Source organism: Gallinula chloropus, assembly GCF_964237585.1.
Source record: "Gallinula chloropus genome assembly, chromosome: 10".
NCBI classification, from domain to species: domain Eukaryota; kingdom Metazoa; phylum Chordata; class Aves; order Gruiformes; family Rallidae; genus Gallinula; species Gallinula chloropus.
In genome coordinates this window covers 21386916-21403894 of record NC_140095.1, presented here as the reverse complement: position 1 = coordinate 21403894, position 16979 = coordinate 21386916, and the positions used below count along the sequence as shown (strand labels likewise).

The following is a 16979-nucleotide window of genomic DNA, read 5'->3' as shown; positions in this document are numbered from 1 at the left end:
GAGACTCCCCAACCTCTCTGGGCAGCCTGGCCCAGGGCTCTGCCACCCTCCCAGGGAAGAAGTTCCTCCTCAGGGTTACACAGAACTTCCTCTGCTCCAGTTTGTGCCCCTTGTCCTGTCCCTGGGCACCACGGAACAAAGTCTGAGCCCATCCTTTTGACATATCCACCTCTCAAGTGTATGTGGGTTCAAGCATCGCATTGATAAGATCCCCCCTCACTCTTCTCTGGGCTAAAAAGCCCCAAGTCCCTCAGCCTCACTTCATAAGAAAGATGTTCTCATCCCCTCAGCATCTCCACAGCCCTTTTCTGTACCCTCTCCAGTAGCTCCCTGTCCCTTCTTGACCCAGGGAGCCCTGCACTCTACACAACATTCCAGCATCCTCTAGCTCTCACTCTCCCCCGCTACACCCCACCCAGTGCTGCCCTACATCACACACCCTCTCATTATCCCCTACATCCTTCACCCCCTCATTACCCCCTACATCCCTCACCCTCTCATTACCCCCTACATCATGCACTCCCTCATTACCCCAGACTCCTCTCCATCCCACCCCAGAACATCCCAGCTCTGTCCTCACCCGGAGCACCCCACCCTCCAGCTACATCCCACCCTCCACCCCATCCACAGCATCCTGGCTGCTTCCTGGGTGGAGGGACCACAAAGCACCCAGGGACACACTCCACCTCAGCATGGGGTTCTGCCCCAGGATTTGGGTGAGGGATGAAGCGGGCTGCAGGGCTGGGCCCTGCTCCAGGCTGCTCTGTGCGCATAGGGAACAGCACTGCAGCTGAGAGCCCGGCCGAGCGGGCAGAGCGGTGCTGGGAATATCAATCAGCACGGCTTGGACCCGGCGGCTGCCCACACAGCCAGCGCTTTCATCGCACAGAGGATCCACAGCTCGGCTGTCAGAGCCAGCCAGGGGCTCAGCACTGCGCTGCCGAGTGCTCAGCATCCCTCTGTACTGGGGCCAGCAGACAGCCCATCAGGAGAGACTGATGGGGAGAGGGGGGAAGCAACAGGGAAGGGGAGGTCACTGCATGAGCAGAGGATCAGGAGAGAGGGATGGAGAGGAAAGGGGTGGGAAGAAAGGAGAAGTCCCCCAGATGCCAGCTAGGGAAGCCCGTGTTCACCACAAACCAGCGCTGGCTCCAAGGGCATCGATCGGGGGAGACCCTGTGGAGCAGAGAAGGGAGAGGAAGAGGAGGGCAGGGAAGAATGAGCTGCCTCTGGCTCGGCAGGGTGGGAAGAGGGAACCCAGCCAAAGCTGCAAGGTACCTAGGCAGTGCAGCCCGACGTGAGGAGCCCCAGGCAGGTAGCACTGGCTGGGTGAGCATTCAGAGGAGTGAGGGACAAGGTCCGGAGTGCTGGTGGGGTCGGGGACTGTCAGGCAGGATAGACAGGATGCTCTCCTTGATGGGATAGGGACAGTGAGCGCTGCCCCCTCCTCATCGACACGCTGCCTGCAGAGGAATCGCCACCTGCCCAAGGCTGCATGCCATGCACACCCCCCCTCACCATCGCCTCTCGCCACATACAGGCTGTGTACACCCCACTGCCACCTCCCCACACACAGTGCAGCCTGCACATAACCCAGTGCCGCATCTCCCCGCAGTACCAGCTGTGTACCCCCCACGTACACCCCCTCCCACCGCGGCACAGGCAGCACCCCGCTGCCACCCCCTCTGGGGACAGAGCCTGTACCCCCGGCCAGGACACAGACTGCGCACCCCCGTGCCCCCAGCCCTGCCGCACAGCCTGTACAGACACCTCTGTGGGGTGCAGGCTGTGTGCCCCCCGCCGCCATGGCCCACGCACGCAGCGCAGGCCGAGCACGGGCTGCTGTCACCTCCACCCGCGGCACAGCCTGCGCACACCCACGCTGTCTCTGGCTGCACAGGCCAGGCTGTACCACGGGGCTGCTCACCTCCTGTGCCTGAAGCTCTTCATTTTGGGGGTCCCAAAAGCCCCACAGTGCTCTCCCAGGCACAGGGACCCCTCCCTGCCAGAAACCAGGAGTCACTGCGCGTTCCTGCCATGCTCGGTGTCCCCACCAACTCCCCAGCACAGCGTACGACCCACCCTCGCCCCTTCTCGTGCTCCCCTGGCTCCCCTGAGCACCACACTGATGCTCAGAAGCCACAGCCCCCAGGACCCCACAGACATGCCCCATAGACACGCCGCCTCACTGGGGCTCTGCACGCCAGAGCCAAACCTGAACCAAGCGCAATGGCTCCCTGGGGCAGGAGCTGACTCGCAGTGCCTGGGAACTGCTCCCAGCACAGTGCCGTTCCAAAACTGGGGGAAAAACAGGGCAGGTCCCCCATGAACCCTCAGCTCCATCTGCAGCTCCTCACAGGATCCATTTATTAGCTCATTCCACGTGAATGACCTTGAGAAAATCCACTGACCCAGGACAGTAGGAGACTTTCCCAGACATCTGCCAACACCTAAACCTGTGATTTATGGAGACTCTGAGCTAAATTCGAAAACAAGATGATTTCATTTCTGTCCATTACAGTTAGAATATTCCTCTTATCCCCCCCACCCTGCAGAGAGTAATTAATGATGCACCGTGCTCCCGAGCCCGCAGGCAGGTGCAGGCACCTCTGCTGAGCTCACAGTTGCTGGATGAAGTGAACACGGCTCCAGCCAGCTTCTCATATGGGTGGGGAGAGGGGGGGGCTGTAAGGACCCAGCGCAACCTCAGGTTTGCACAGCCAGGAAAAGATGTGTCCCAGCCCACCCTGGTATAAGAAAAACCCCCAAGGATGGATGGAGCCTGGGAGACAGGCTTTGGAAAGAAAAGAGGCGCTCCCCACGCCAGCATCTGAGAGGTTGTGTTCTTGCCCCAGGTTCATCAAAGAGCTGCTGAGGACAAGGAAGGAAGGGAAACTTCTCTCGGAAAGTTCCCAAAGGGAAGCAGAGAGCAACGTGGAGCCAAGCCCCCAGACTGCCCTGCCCAGCCCCGCAGGGACTAGTTATTTAGGTGGTTGCTGGTGACTCCTTTCCTCCTCTGCAGCCATCGCATCTCCCCGCAGGTCCCAGCCCTGCCTGCCTAGGAGGCCCAGACACTTCCCGGACGGTTCAAGATAAAACCTTATGCTGTTAGCAAAACAAACTAGGAGGCTGTGAGAGCCAAGGCTGGCACAGGGCTGAAACCACCAAAGCCAGAACCACTGGTTTCCCTGGATGATCTAATCTCTCCCAGCGTCAGACCTCCTCTTCCCCGGCAGCCTGGTGCGGCTGGTTGGAGCCCCTGGGGAAGAGGTGAAGCTGGTGTGACGGGCACAGGGATGTCTGCCCAGGTTTGAAAGAAAGGCCATGAGGAAGAGGAAGGTGCAGCTGGGGAGGGGGTCCCTGAGCTGGAGGGAGGGGGATGTAGGATGGTTCCATCCAGACCCCGGGGAAGGGATGCTGAGCTGCTCCTGCCTACCAGGATCCATCTTCTCTCCAGCCTGCTGGAAACAAGAGCCTCAGGAAGCCTCACAGCAGCAGCATCACCCCCAGACTGCCCTTGGGGGGGGGGAGGTGGGGTGCAAAGCCATCTTTAAGGGGAGCGTGGCTGCCTGGCTCCACTGTCCTCCCACAGCCCCACTGCCACCGGCAAGCCTGTCTGGGACAACCTCTCCTTGGCTGCAAGGGTGCCCATTGCACCCTGGGGTGGAGGGAGCCCCTTGTTTCAGCTGCTTCCCCCCCATCGCTGCTGACGCACCCAAACTCCACCTGCAACCACGTGCGTCCTCATTCCAGCACTGCGTCGGGTGGGAGGCAGGCGTCTTCCAGCCCTGGCTGGCAGGATTTGGGTCATGCTAGCCAGGCACTGTGCAGAGGGGGGGGTTCTGCTCCTCCCTGTGCTGGCTTTGGGACACGGGTGGGCCTCAGAAGGACATGGGGATGAACCAGGAGAAGCTGCGCAGGGGGACACTGGGGTGGGATACAGCTAGGCTGGCTGGTCTATAGCTCAGATGGCCTCCACATCCACACACGTGTGTCTGTGTACATGCATGTGTTGTGAACTGTGTTCAGGGGGAAGCTGTCTGCCTAGAGGGCCAGGTAGCGATTGAAGATGGGAGACATCAATATGGGGAGGGGGGGGGGGTCAGTACTGGGACAGCTCTGGACTGACCACTCTAGGGCAGGGTGGAGGGCTTGTGGGGATGGCTGGCCTGCATGCACATCACCTCTGGGTGCTATGGGGCCTGGATGCTCCAGAGGCCAAGGATGTGAAAAAACATGCCTGGGAAATTGCTGGGAGCAAGAGCATCTTCAGGGGCAGCAGGGAAAATAAGGCACAACCGGTCAAAAATAGAAAACTTTATTGAAGTCAAATCAAACAGGGCAGCTGAGCTCAGCCCCACGGCAGGAGCCCAGCCTGCCACTCACCGGGATACAAAGGAGGTAGCAGGGGTCTCCGCAGGGCACAGAGGGTACAGCACGGAGGGCAGTGGGTGGTCCTAACCCAGGGGGCCCCAGGAGGAAGGCAAAGCTGCAGGCACTCATCCCCCCTCTCCCTGCCTAGCTAGTTAAGGACAGACCGGACAGGCGCCAAAGCAGAAACGTGGTGCAAGCTAACTGGCCAGACAGCCCGAGGTTAAGAGGGTCCCGCCGCAAGCTCTGGGCTCATCCCATCACCTCCTGGGACAGCACCAAGCTCCAGTGCACACCAGCCAGCAGCCCCCTTCCCCATCCACAGCCAAGACCTGCTTCCACCCAGCCCCACACGCAGCAGAACTCCCTGGCTAGACCAAGAGCAGTGACCCGACCGCAGCACGCAGCAGAGACCCCGGTGCCCCATTCCTCCAGCCCCCAGCCCCAGCCCTGGGGCATGGCAGGACCCACTCTGCCTGGAAGCATCCCAGCCGCCGGGATCAGATCCGCTCTCCTCCTCCGCACGGCTCCCAAGGAGCTGTAGCTCCGGGCCCGATGCTAACGTGAAGGGAAGCCCGGTTTTCACCGAGCCGGCTATGGCAGAGGGCCCAAGCCCAGGGGAAGCGGAGCCTGAGCCTGAGAAAAAGGCAGCGCTTTGATCCTCCACCCAGCCCCACCTGCCTGGGCAGTCACAGCCGGGGCAAAGCTCCCTTTCAGGCAGCTTTTGCACAGGGGTGATGAAAGGCTCAGCCCCACCAGTGGAGCCGGGCTGGACACAGCAAGGCTGGTGCCTTCCTCGCTGCTCCCCGGACGGGGCAGGGCTGGAGAACAGCAGCACAGAGCTGTGGCAGGAGCAGGACCAGTGCCTCCTCCCCACGAGTCAGCCCAAGCGAAGGGATGGGTGGGAGGGCAGGCAGTGCCCCCCTCCCTAGTGCGCTTAGACCCAGTCCCCCACGGGGGACCTGGGCGGGTGGGAGTCCCTCCCCCGAGCTCCACATGCAGAGGCACACGCATGCAGTGCCCATCGCATCACCATCACCCGGGCAGCGCCACCAGGACCCAGCCCCTGGGCACTCCGAAAAGGGTTCTGACAGGGTTTTTTTTGTCCTCCTCCTCCACCATCCCCACCCCCTCCCCTCCCCACGACCAGGCTCCGTGGCTCGGCTCCAGGGTAGTCCTCCGCCAGCCCCCCAGGCCACACATGCAGGGCTGGGGACCAGTCCACGCTCACTCCCACACCTCTGTCCAGATGGGTCCCCGGTGCAGGGGGGGGGCGGCTGCCGGCCGCAGGATGAGCTCTCCTACCTGCTTGTTGGTGTATTTCTGGGGGTTGGTGCGGTAGCTGTAGTCTGAGTACTGCTCGGAGCCCGTCGAGTTGTTGTCCCCGGTGCCAACAAAGGTGTTGGTGGCCGGCAGGTCCTGCACCACTTGGTGCTTCTTGGAGGCGGAGGGCGACTGCGGCTGCAGCTGGATGGAGGGCAGCGGCGAGTTGGAGCGGTAGTGGCGGCCCAGGTCAGGGCTGCCCGGTGGGTAGTTGAGGGGCAGGTGGATTCGGGGGCTGTCACTGACAGAGTCGTTCATGAGGTTGAACTTGAGGGACTTCTGCAGCCCTGTCTCCTCCTCATCCTCCGTGGGCTTGGGCGGCTTCGGAGACTTGCTCTTCTTCACCTTGCCCTTGCTCTTACCACTCTTGCTGGCCTGCTTGGGTGCGTACAGGTCCTTGGTCTCCTTCTTGCCTGCCTGGTAGCCGCTCTTGGCCTCCCGCTGACGGCAGTAGCGCACCAGGACGACCAGCACGATGACCAGGGTGACGGCCACGATGCCGGCGATGACTCCGAAGAGGATGTTGCTTCGCTGCTTGCTGCGCTCGTACTCGGGGTCTCCGGCGATGTCTATGTCAAGCGGCGTGTCCAGGCTGTGCCCCACCAGCGTGTCCAGCAGCGTGCGGTTGGCCAGTGTCTCGTTGACGTAGAAGTGCACCAGCGCCGTGCCGTGCCGCGAGGGCTTGCCCTTGTCGTTGACACGCACTACCAAGCGGTGTAGGCCATGGTGCTTGCGCAGGATCTCCTTCTCCAGGGTGATGTCTCCACTGTGCGGGGAGATCTGGAAGAGCTCGAAGGGGTTGCCTCCCGTGATGCTGTAGGTCAGCTCGGCGTTGACGCCAGAGTCAATGTCCTCTGCCTTGACCTTGCTCACCTGCTGGCCAGGGCTGGTGTGGGGCAGGATGTGCTTGTAGGTGGCGTTGGATGGCGAAGTGATGAAGGGGGCATTATCATTCTCATCCAAGACGTTGATGGTCACCCCCACGTAGGCAGACCTGGGAGGATCCCCACCATCCACTGCCTTGAGTCGGAAGGTATACGTGCTCTGCTGCTCCCGGTCAAAAGAGATGCTGGAGAGGATGGTGCCAGTGCCATTCTGGATGACAAAATCCCCGTTGTCTTGCTCCACCGACAGCTGGATGCGGGCATTTTCTCCTTTGTCAGCATCGATCACCGTCACCATGCCCACGGGGCTGAGGGGTGGCATGTTCTCCATCACTGAGAAGTTGTAGCCGCTCAGCATGAACTTGGGGTCGTTGTCATTCCTGTCCATGACATTGATGGCCACAGACGCTGTGCCCTTGAGGCTGGGGCTGCCCTTGTCTGCCGCCACCACCAAGAACTCATAGCGTTCCCGCTGCTCTCGGTCCAGCACCGCTTTCACCCGGATCTCTCCAGAGTCAGGGTCAATGGTGAAGGAGCCTTTGGAGGCGGGGTCCGTCACGAGGGAGTAAACCAGCTTGGCGTTGGAGCCACTGTCAGCATCACTGGCACTCACCTCCATCACCAGGTCGTCGGGCTCATTGTTCTCAGGGAAGGCCACCTCGGTGAAGCTCTGGCTGAAGACAGGCGCATTGTCATTGACGTCCACCACCTGCACCTTCAAAGAGTTGGTGCTGGAGAGGGGCGGGTTCCCCGAATCCACCGCCACAATCTCAATCGTGTACTCCTTCACTGACTCGTAGTCCAGCGGCGTGGTGGTCTGCAGGAAGTACTTCTTCTTGCTGTCACTCCCTGTTTCACTAGCCTGCCGCAGCTGGAATGGGACGTCACCAGCGACCACGCAGGTCACCACGGCGTTTTCACCTTCATCTCGGTCGGACACCTGCACCAGAGCCACTGCTGTCTCTACTGGCACGTCCTCCGAGATGTTTGCCATGCCATCCTGGTGGGTGACGAGCCCGATGCCCCGTATCTCTATGGAGGGTGCGTTGTCGTTCATGTCCTTGATAGTCACCACCACCTGGGTGCGGGCACTCTTGGGGTTGGCCCCCTTGTCCTTGGCCATGACAGAGAACTTGAGGATATTGACGTCCTCACGGTCAATGGGCCCCTGCACGGTGATGAGCCCCGTGGCGCGGTCCAGGCGCAGCAGCCGGCGCACCATGTCCGAGGCTTGGTGGAAGGAGTAATCAATTTCGGCATTGGCACCCTGGTCCGAGTCGTTGGCTTTCACCTGGGGGATGGAGGGAGAAATGATGAGCGGGAGGGCAAACCACCACACTGCCACGGCCTCTGGGGATGGCTGGGGGAGAAAAACCAGGATTTCCTCTTCTGGGGCCAAGGACTATGGGCAGAGCCTGGGACCGGCAGAGCAGCTGGGAGCGGCCCTCCAGCACAGAGGCTTCTCCTTGCTCTGCCGGTGAAACCGGCTGAGCCGGTCAGCCGGCTCCCCTCCTGGCATGCAGGGAATCCTTCGGGAACCCTTGCTGCCACAACCCAGGCAGCAGTGTGGAGGGACGAGCTCTGGCTGTACCAGCTCTGCAAAACCCTCCCTGAATACAGGCTTGAGGAGGGGATGGGGAGGGAGGTGAGGATGCACAGAGCCACAGCAACTCCGTCCTGCCATTCAGGGATGCAGCCAGGCAGGGAATGGGGCTGCCTAAGCCCTGCACAGCACCAGCCATCCCTGTGCGCCCGTCAGGAGCTCTGCATTCACATAAACCTGCCTCTACGCCTATTATTTGCTTTCTAAAGAAGATGAGGTTTGTCTAACATTTGCCTCCCTAATCGGCTCTCCGAGCAGCCTCTTCTCTGCACCATTTGCTGCTCTGCCGTTATCTTGCTCAGCAGATTTGGATGGGGAACGAAAGTTGTTAAATGTAAATTCCACCTTTTACCTCCACTCACAAAAAAAAAGGAGGAAGTCATTTTCCCCCTGAAAGATAAAAGCTGAGCAATGGCAGCCACGGCGTCGCAGCCCATTCTCCTCCCGGCCGTGCAGCTCCCTTATCTGCTTCCAACTTCCATTCTCTTAACAGTGAAAAATGAATTCTTAAAAAAATTCACATCAGAATTAGCAAGCAGATGAGAGCTGGCCACGCTCCGCTTATTAAGATGGCAGCTGCAGATAAACAGATGTCGGTTACTATCATCTCAATGCCCCCTCCAAGCCAAATCCACTGAGATCCATCCCCCTTGGGTTCCCTGGGCCAGTCTGTGCCATTGCCTGAGACAGGGCAGAGCCCCTGGCCCCTGCAGACAGCAAGGCACCCCCGGGGTCTCGGGCAGCCCCTCCAGAGAGGCAGTAGAGATGCTGCCTGCCCCCCCCCTCCCCATCTCCTGTGCGAGCTCAAGTTTCCATGGAGCGGCGGAGGGAACACAACTTATGAAAGGGTCTATGTCTTGTCTGTGGGCAGCATTGAGACCAGTCTGGCATGAAGCCAGGCTCCCCCGTGGACCTGCTTCCCATAACCTTGCTGCCACACACCCACTGTCCCTGCTGCAGCCCCTCAGTCCTGTCCTGCAGACCTCCCCCCCTCCTCCACCACACCTTCCTGCGCATCCTCTCCAACCTCGTGTTACCATATGTGACACCCCAGGGACCTGCCTGCCCACGGCCCCAGGTGACAAGGTGGGGTCCCACAGCACACAACCCTTCTAGGCACCCTCCTCCCCTGAGGAACCGTAGCAGCACGCGACCCCGCAAACGCTCCCTGGCTTGTCCCCGCTGCAGCCAAGCTGGGGAGGAGAAGAAAGCCCCCACACACACTCACCTGGAGGACAGAGTGCCCCACGGGGCTGTTCTCAGAGAGCTCTGCCTCGTACAGGGCCTTCTCAAACTTGGGTGCGTTGTCGTTCATGTCCAGGATGGTGATGCGAAGCAGGGCGCTGCTCGCCCGTGGCGGGTTGCCTCCGTCCTGCACCTTGATGGTCAGGTCATAGGAGTCCCACTGCTCGCGGTCCAGGTTCCCCATGACGATGAGCTGCGGCTGCTTCTCCTCCTGATCCTCAGCCACCTGCAGCCCAAAGAGCTCCTGTGCCTCTGGACCAGCCGTCAGCTCGTAGGAGGCAACACCATTGGGGCCCGAGTCCCGGTCCATGGCCAGGGGGATGGGGAAGAGCGTCCCAATGTTGGTGTTTTCGGGGATGGACAGGGTGAGGACGGGCGAGGCAAAGTTGGGGGTGTTGTCATTGATATCGAGCACCTCTATCTGCCCCTCGAGCAGGCGTGGGCTGCTGTTCAAGATCAAGTCAGTGATGGACACTTCAAACTCCAGGAAGCAGGGTTCTCCGGGCAGGAGGTGCTGGCACTCGTGCAAGCTCTCCCGGTCGATGGAGGTCTCTGTGGTGTAGATGTCCCCAGTCTTGCCGTCCACACGTAGGTATGGGGCCCCCACTTCCAGCTTGTAGAGGTGTCCCACGTCTGGGAAGCCGTAGTCGGAGGCCAGGCTCCCTATGAGGGTGTTGGGGGGTTGTTCCTCCTGCACTTTGTAGACCACACGCATCCCAGAGACCAGGGCAGGGAGCTGGAAGAGGAGCCACAGGCCCAGGCAGGATGCCAGTGGTTTCATCCTGCACTGCAGGGGAGCTGGAAGGAGATACACAGACACCAGAGGTTAGGCAGCCCCAAGCCCCCAGGACTGCCCCAAGCCCACCTACATGACATACCTGTTTGGGTGCACCCCCTGTGCCATGCAGGACTGCGCGTGGAGCCCAAGCAGCCTCCCCCCCACCAAAGGAACAGGGCTTTAGGGGCACAGCGGGCAGAGCTGGCCCCAGCCGCTGTCTCCTGGCAGCCTCCACAAGTGAAGTGCCCGGCAGGACCAGTCCCAGCTTGTGAAGTTCCTGCAACACCCAGTCACCGAAACCTCAGCCCGGCTTCCTGTCCCTCGCAGGAAGCCACTCCTGCCACTGTCCACCCTCCTCGTCACCACGCAAACTGTAATTAGACCCAACGAGGCACACTAACAGGGTGGACTGCACGCAGCCTGCTGCCAGCAACCCGATGGGAGCCGGCCAGGCTCAGAGACTGCTTCTCACCACAGAAACACAGGAGCATTGTGTGCCACGCACTGCAGGGGCACTGCCTGCCACGCACGGCGGGGACGCAGAGGCACTGCGCTCCTCTGCCAGCCCTGCAGAAACAGGAGCACCAAAAGTGGGGCACAGGGGGGGCTCTGCCTGCTACAGCGGGGTGCAGGGCTGTCACCCACCCAGCACTGCAGGGACACAGGGCACTGCTGGGGTGCAGGGCTGTCACCCACCCAGCACCGCAGGGACACGGGGCACTGGCAGGGTACAGGGCTGCCACCCACCCTGCACTGCAGGGACACGGGGCACTGGCAGGGTACAGGGCTGCCACCCACCCTGCACTGCAGGGATTCAGGATGCTGCCTGCACTGCAGGGAATAATGCACACCCATCACTGGCCAGGGCGGCAGTGCCCTCCCCCTGCACTGCTGGCACAGCAGCACTGCCAGCACTGCAAAGGCACCACCCATCCAGCACTGCAGGGATGCAGGAGCCCGGTGCATCATCCATCTGGCACTGCACAGGGGCACTGCCACCCACCTGCACCCCTCACAGAAAGAAGGGCACTGCCCAACCCCGTATTAGAGGGTTGGGGGGGACACTGCCCACCCCGCACTGCAGTGCAGGAGCACCCCGTGGGGCAGACCCTGTGCCTCCCCCCACAAGCAGCGGCACTGCACAGCCCCAGCTCACTGCAATGGCAGGCACAGCATCTCCCCTCTGCTGCACAGTCACTAGGCAACCCCGCACCCTGCACCGGCAAACACTGATCCCTCTCCGCTCACTGCAGGCACACTGTTCCTTCCCCATTCCCTCCCACTCCAGACTGGGACACTGCAGGCATGCAACTGGGTGCCCACCCTGCCCCATGGGGACAGCCCCACGCTCACTGCCCACCCGGTGCCAGTGTCCACCCCACCTGCTGCAGAGGCAGGGACAGAAGTAGTGCCCCCCTGCATTGCAGAGACACACACACTGCACACGCTGCACCGCAGGCACCCAGCCACTGGAAACCTCCTCCCAGTATGCACACACTGCAGAGGCAGTGCCAGGCGTGCGGCCAGCCCCACACAGACTGTCCCCTTCTGCGCCAAGCCACATGCCCTGTCACCAAGCCTCTGCCTAGTGCCGTGGTGGGACACCAGCTTTCCTGTCCCCCGCTTTCCGCTCTGGGAACACACCTTGCTCTGCCAAGCTGTGAGCATGAAGGGGGCAGCCCAGCCCACCCACATCCAGGAAGCACAGTGGTTGGGTGCCCTAACATCAACGTCCGCGTTGATTTCTTGGACAGATGTCCAAATTCATCGATTTTAGGCAGATGTGGGGCGCCTGCCATGGCCCCACAGCAGCAATGCTCTCTCCTCACTGCCATCGCCCGCCCTCTCCATGCTCTGCACCCAGCCTGTGGGATGGGCGAGCTCTCCTCCATCATCTCCCCTTCATGGTGCCACATAGCAAGTTCCCAGTTCCCAGTTAACCTGGCATTGTGCAGATCCTCTACAAGTGGCACACCCTGTCCAAGCCATCAAGCTCCCAGTCCCTCCATCCCTCCACATTCTCACAGACAAGTGCCTCATTGGTGGCAGAGAAGAGAGGAGGTCTCCCTCCTCAGGTAAAAACATATCTCTGTTTCCAAAGATGAAACGATGGTCCTGAAGCCTAGCTTGACTCTTCTTCCTTGTCCAGTGAGCACCCTTCCTGCAGGTAAGCAGTACTCCCACCTTGCTGAGGACACGTACACCTGCCCAGATTGGGGCTGTGTGCAGGCACCTCCGAGATGGATGTCCCCAGGAGGAAGGGATGAAGAAGACAAGCCTTCCATCCCTGCACAGGGCTGAGGATGGAGGAGGTCAGAAGCTGGGCAGAAACATCCCTGCATCGACACCAGGAGAGCCCAGCGATGCACATACATGTGCACATACATGTGCACACGTATGTCTGCGCTGAGCATGATGGCATCCGTGTCCATAGGACAAAGCAGACACAGGCACACGTGTGCCTTAGCAAGGTGTGCCACACGTCTGCAGGCTCTGAGAGGAGCACGGCCGTGCCTGCACAGGGACAGCCTGTGCACCAGGCACCCCTTTGCATTCTTGCACGTGTGTGTGCACCAAGCAACGCGTGTGCCTGCACGGGGGGAGCGTGCGCACACGCCCCTGCCACCGCCGGGTGTGCATCTGGGTGATGTCACCCTGCGTTGGGGGCATTTGCACTGGGGTACGTGTGGCATGCCCAGGCTAGGTCACACGTGTGCCTGCCCATAGCATGCGTGTGCACTCGCACGGGATCCCCTCCGCCCCAACATGTATCCACCTGCCCTCACAGGGTGTCCAAACCCACACTGAGCTCCCTCACCCCGCTGCCCTGCACTCCCTTTGGGAATGGCTATGCGGCAAGGATGGGGAGAAGGGGAGGACAGGCATCACCAGCCTCTGGGACGGTGGTCCCGGAGGATGCCCTGGCCGGGAGTCAGGGAGTCACAGCCGCGCCTGCCGCTGGGCTGTTTGCACAAGCCTGTTTGCATTAGGCAGGGCCAGGCTGATGATGACGTAGCGCCAGTCCTGACTAAGCCTTCATGTGAGGTGGAAGATCGTAGGTAAAGGTGAAAGTCCCAGTGCTGGGCGATGCCTCCCTCACATGGCCCTGACTGAACCAGGAAGGAGGGCCTGGGGAGCTTGAAAGGCCACGCACCCTGTGCCAGGAGGAAGAGAGTCACCCAGGGGTGCCCAGCACCCGTGCCTTCTGCTCCGGAAACGGGAACAGGGCCTGAACACGAGACCCATTCCCACAGGTGAAGGAAACCTCCCAAACAGGGAGGCTGGAGGAAGAGAGGGGCTGGGAACCTGAGCAGCACCATCGCAAGGGACTGCTGGGGGAATGTGGGGGGCCTGGGGTTGGCAGGGTAAGGAATCCTGCTCGGTGCCTGGGGGTGCGAATGACACAGCGCAGAGCTGGGTGTGAGGAGGAGGAGGAGGAGGCGGAAGCCTCCACCACCAGGGCAGAGCACGTCTGTGCAGGAGACGGAGCCTTCCCAGGGGCCAGTCCAAGGCACCGGGCTATTTTCCCATGGGATCTAAGGAGCATCCCACACTTTCTTCGCCAGTGCCAGGCACCTTTTTTTCCGACCTGCTGGCGGGGCACGGAGCTCTTAAAAATAAAAACCCCTCCCAAAACAACTATTCCTCCACACACACAATTCTCCCTACGGGGAGAGTGCGAGAGAGAGACTGAACCACATGAGAGAGGCGTTAGTCACGCTGCTTAATGCATGACTGGGAAGCTCTCAGAGGACAGTGGCATGCAAAACCCTACAGAATTCAGCTACCCCCCCCAACAATAAAACCCAACACAAAAAACAAGCCCTAATGAGAGAGAGAGAGGTTATAAAGCACCGTGAATTTAAGCAAGTGCTTGAACAAGCCTGTGCTCCCTGCGATTCCCACAGCCCCTTGGCCCCGTTCCACCAAGGCAGCAGCGCTCCGGGAACGGGCACCAACGTCCACCCTCCTCTCGCTCCCAGCGGCTGATGGCGTGGCTTCCAGCCGTGCTTACAAGTCCATCCAAACCCTGCACTAAGCACACAAGTACTAATCCCCAACCTCCCCGACCCACCCCGCCTCCCCCAGCCCCCATCCCCCCGGCTCTGCTCTGCCGCTCGGAGCGGGAGCAGCATCCGAGCAAAGCGGCAAATGACAACCACGGCTGCGCTCGGGGCGAGGGGCTGCCACCCAGGGCCATATTGTCCGAAAAACGGCCGCTGGTGTTCAGTTCGGCATCGAAGGCACCGACGGGCTGAATCCTGGGCATTTTGTGGCACGTCCCACGGTTTCCTTGGGCTCCGGCTGCCACTGCAGCTGCTCAGCGTTTATACAAGCCGGGCCCAAGTACCCTGAGCCGGAGCACCCCCCCACCCCCGACGAGGAACCCCACTTGCTTGTGAACCGCTTTAGCCCCAACAAAGAGGGCGAAACCCGGGGCCCTCCCTCCTCCTGCCTCCCTCTCCACATCCTTTCCAACTCCGGCAGCCAGCGAGGCAGGGACCTGTCAGAGCCTCCCTAGGGCGGCAGCCACCATCCTCCCACCCCGGGGGTCCCCACAGCTCCCACGGGCTCCTGCCCTCCGCCCTCCCCCCGATCCTACTCGATGTCCCGGCCTGGAGGGGGGGACCTGGGGGAAGGCAAAAATGTCGCGGGCCTGAACCACCCCGGCAGGGCCGCGGGGAGCCGGCAGCAGCGAGAGCGGCTCCCCCCAGGACCGCCGCCTGGAGGGGCCGAGGAGGAGGGGCTTAGGGAGGGGGGACAGGGGACCCCCTATCTCGCAGGGTGCCGGAGAGAACCGCGGCTCCCGGCCTCCACCCGCGCCCTCCGGCTGCGACGGGAGGATGGAGGCCGGGCTCCGCTCCGCGATCGCTGCGGCCGAGGCTCCCCGGCCCCCGGCGGGGCTGCCCGCACCGAGGTTCCCCCATAAACCGGCAGCGCCCTGGCAGCGCCGGCTCCGGGCACGGAGCGCCCAGCTCCGCCGCTGCCCGCGGCGAGCACCGGGGGATGAACGGGGAGGAGGGATGGAGGGAGCTGGGGGGGCGCCTCCCGCACACCCACGCTGCACACATCCACGCACACACCCGTGGAAAACAGACGGGAGCCGCTCTCCCGGCACCGGCTTCACGCTCAGCCTGGCGAACGGGCAGGGAGACAGGGATTTTGTAAGGTGCGGGCACGCACGTCCCGCCGCCACGCTCACCCTCACGCATATTCCCCCCACAACTCCCTCCAGAACACACCGACACACACCCCGCTCCCCGCACACCCACGCAACCCGCTCGTCGGCACGCACACCAGTAACCCCCAGCCCAGCGCCGCACGCACCCCGTCGCCAACACAGGCGCGCACACCTGCCCGGCAGCCCCGCTCCACGCACAACCCCGCACACGCACGACCCCGCTCCCGGCTCCCGGCTCCCCCGCAACTTCCCTCGTTCCCACGCACCAGCGCACCCCGAGCCGAGCTCGCACGGCGGGAGCACACCTCGGGCTGCGGGGGGACACACACAGAGCCAGAGCCAACCCCGCTGGGGAATAAATCAACCCCCAAACCCCGGCACCAAGCCACAGGCTCACGCCGACGCAGCCGCACACCCCCCCCGCAGCCCCCCATCACACCGCCCACCCTGCCCGCGCCGGGGCTGGTCCCGCTCCGCGCCGCACAACAAGTGGCAGCGCCGCCCGGGACCGGTAACCGGGAGTCGCCTGAGCCCCGCGCTGAGCCCCGCGCCTCGGTGCCGCCGCCTGCGCACCCCGGCGCGGAAAGGCGCGGAGGGACGCGGGATGCTCGCCAGCGCCGCTCCCCCCGCCGCCGCCCGGCTCCGCGCTCCCGCACAGCGGCGGGTTCCCGCCCGGGGCATCCCGCACCGCTCCGCAGCTCTCTCCGCGGCCGCGGGCGGGGGCTCCCGGCCCTGCCGCAGCTCTTACTTGGATGCGGACGGCGTTGCGCTCCGTGCCGGCTCCTTGCGCGCTGATCCAGCCGCGTCTGCATCGCCTCCTCCTCCCCGCCGGGACCGGGCTCCCCCCACCCCCCCGGCTCCTCTCGGTCGTTATCCACGGATGAAAATTAAATTAAAAAAATAAAAAAAAAAGAAATAAAAAAAAAAGAAAAATGCGGGGGGGGCAAAAATAAAAGAATAAAATATCCCGTGGGAACCGCCCCCCTCCCCCGGGCCGGGGCTGCGGCTCCTCCGGCGGAGCGGCGGCGGCAGGGCTGGCGGCAGCCCCGGTGGGCAGCTCCGTCCGTGCCCGCCTCCGTCCCTCGGTGTGTGTGAGGATGTGCAAGGGAAGCGCAGCGCAGGCACGGCCCCTTCCCCCCCCCACCCCCCCCCCCGCTGCCTCCGCCTCTCGCCGCCACCGCCACGGGGAGGTGGAGCTCCGGCTCCTTATCAGATCCCGAGCCCAGCCAGGCCGGGACGAGCGGGTATCGGCTGCCGGGTAGAGCCGCCCGCCCCCTCGCACCGCCCGGCTCCGGGGCTGCGGGAACCGCGCTAAGCCTCGGCGCCGTGGAGAAACGGGGGTCCCCGCAGCCCCCCGAACCCTCTCACCCCGGGGACCCCTTCGGAACTCCTCTTTCGGGACGGATGTCCCCTTTCGCTTCCCTTCCCAGGGCTCTCATTCATTAATTCCTTCCTTCATTCATTGACTTTCACACCTCGGGGAACGGGAGCTCGGCCGGCGGTGCCTCCGCCGTGCTGGGCGGGGGAGAGGTGGGGGGTGGTGCGCCCACCTCTCCTCGGATCCCCCCAGCCCAGGAGGGCTCCTGGCCGGCT

The 16979-nt window shown here is 62.5% G+C and overlaps 1 protein-coding gene across 1 annotated transcript in view; it reads right to left on the bottom strand.

Annotated features, from left to right (window-relative positions):
• The window catches only part of PCDH1 (protocadherin 1), a gene marked incomplete at its 5' end in the record, with an annotated part of 53051 nt that extends 36853 nt beyond the window's left edge, over nucleotides 1-16198 (bottom strand). The window contains 3 exons of the mRNA XM_084268628.1: nucleotides 5677-7869; nucleotides 9410-10224; nucleotides 16135-16198. Of these exons, the coding sequence (XP_084124754.1) occupies nucleotides 5677-7869; nucleotides 9410-10224; nucleotides 16135-16198 (3072 nt within the window). The remainder of the gene's footprint in view (nucleotides 1-5676; nucleotides 7870-9409; nucleotides 10225-16134) is intronic.
• Nucleotides 16199-16979: the final 781 nt, after the last annotated feature.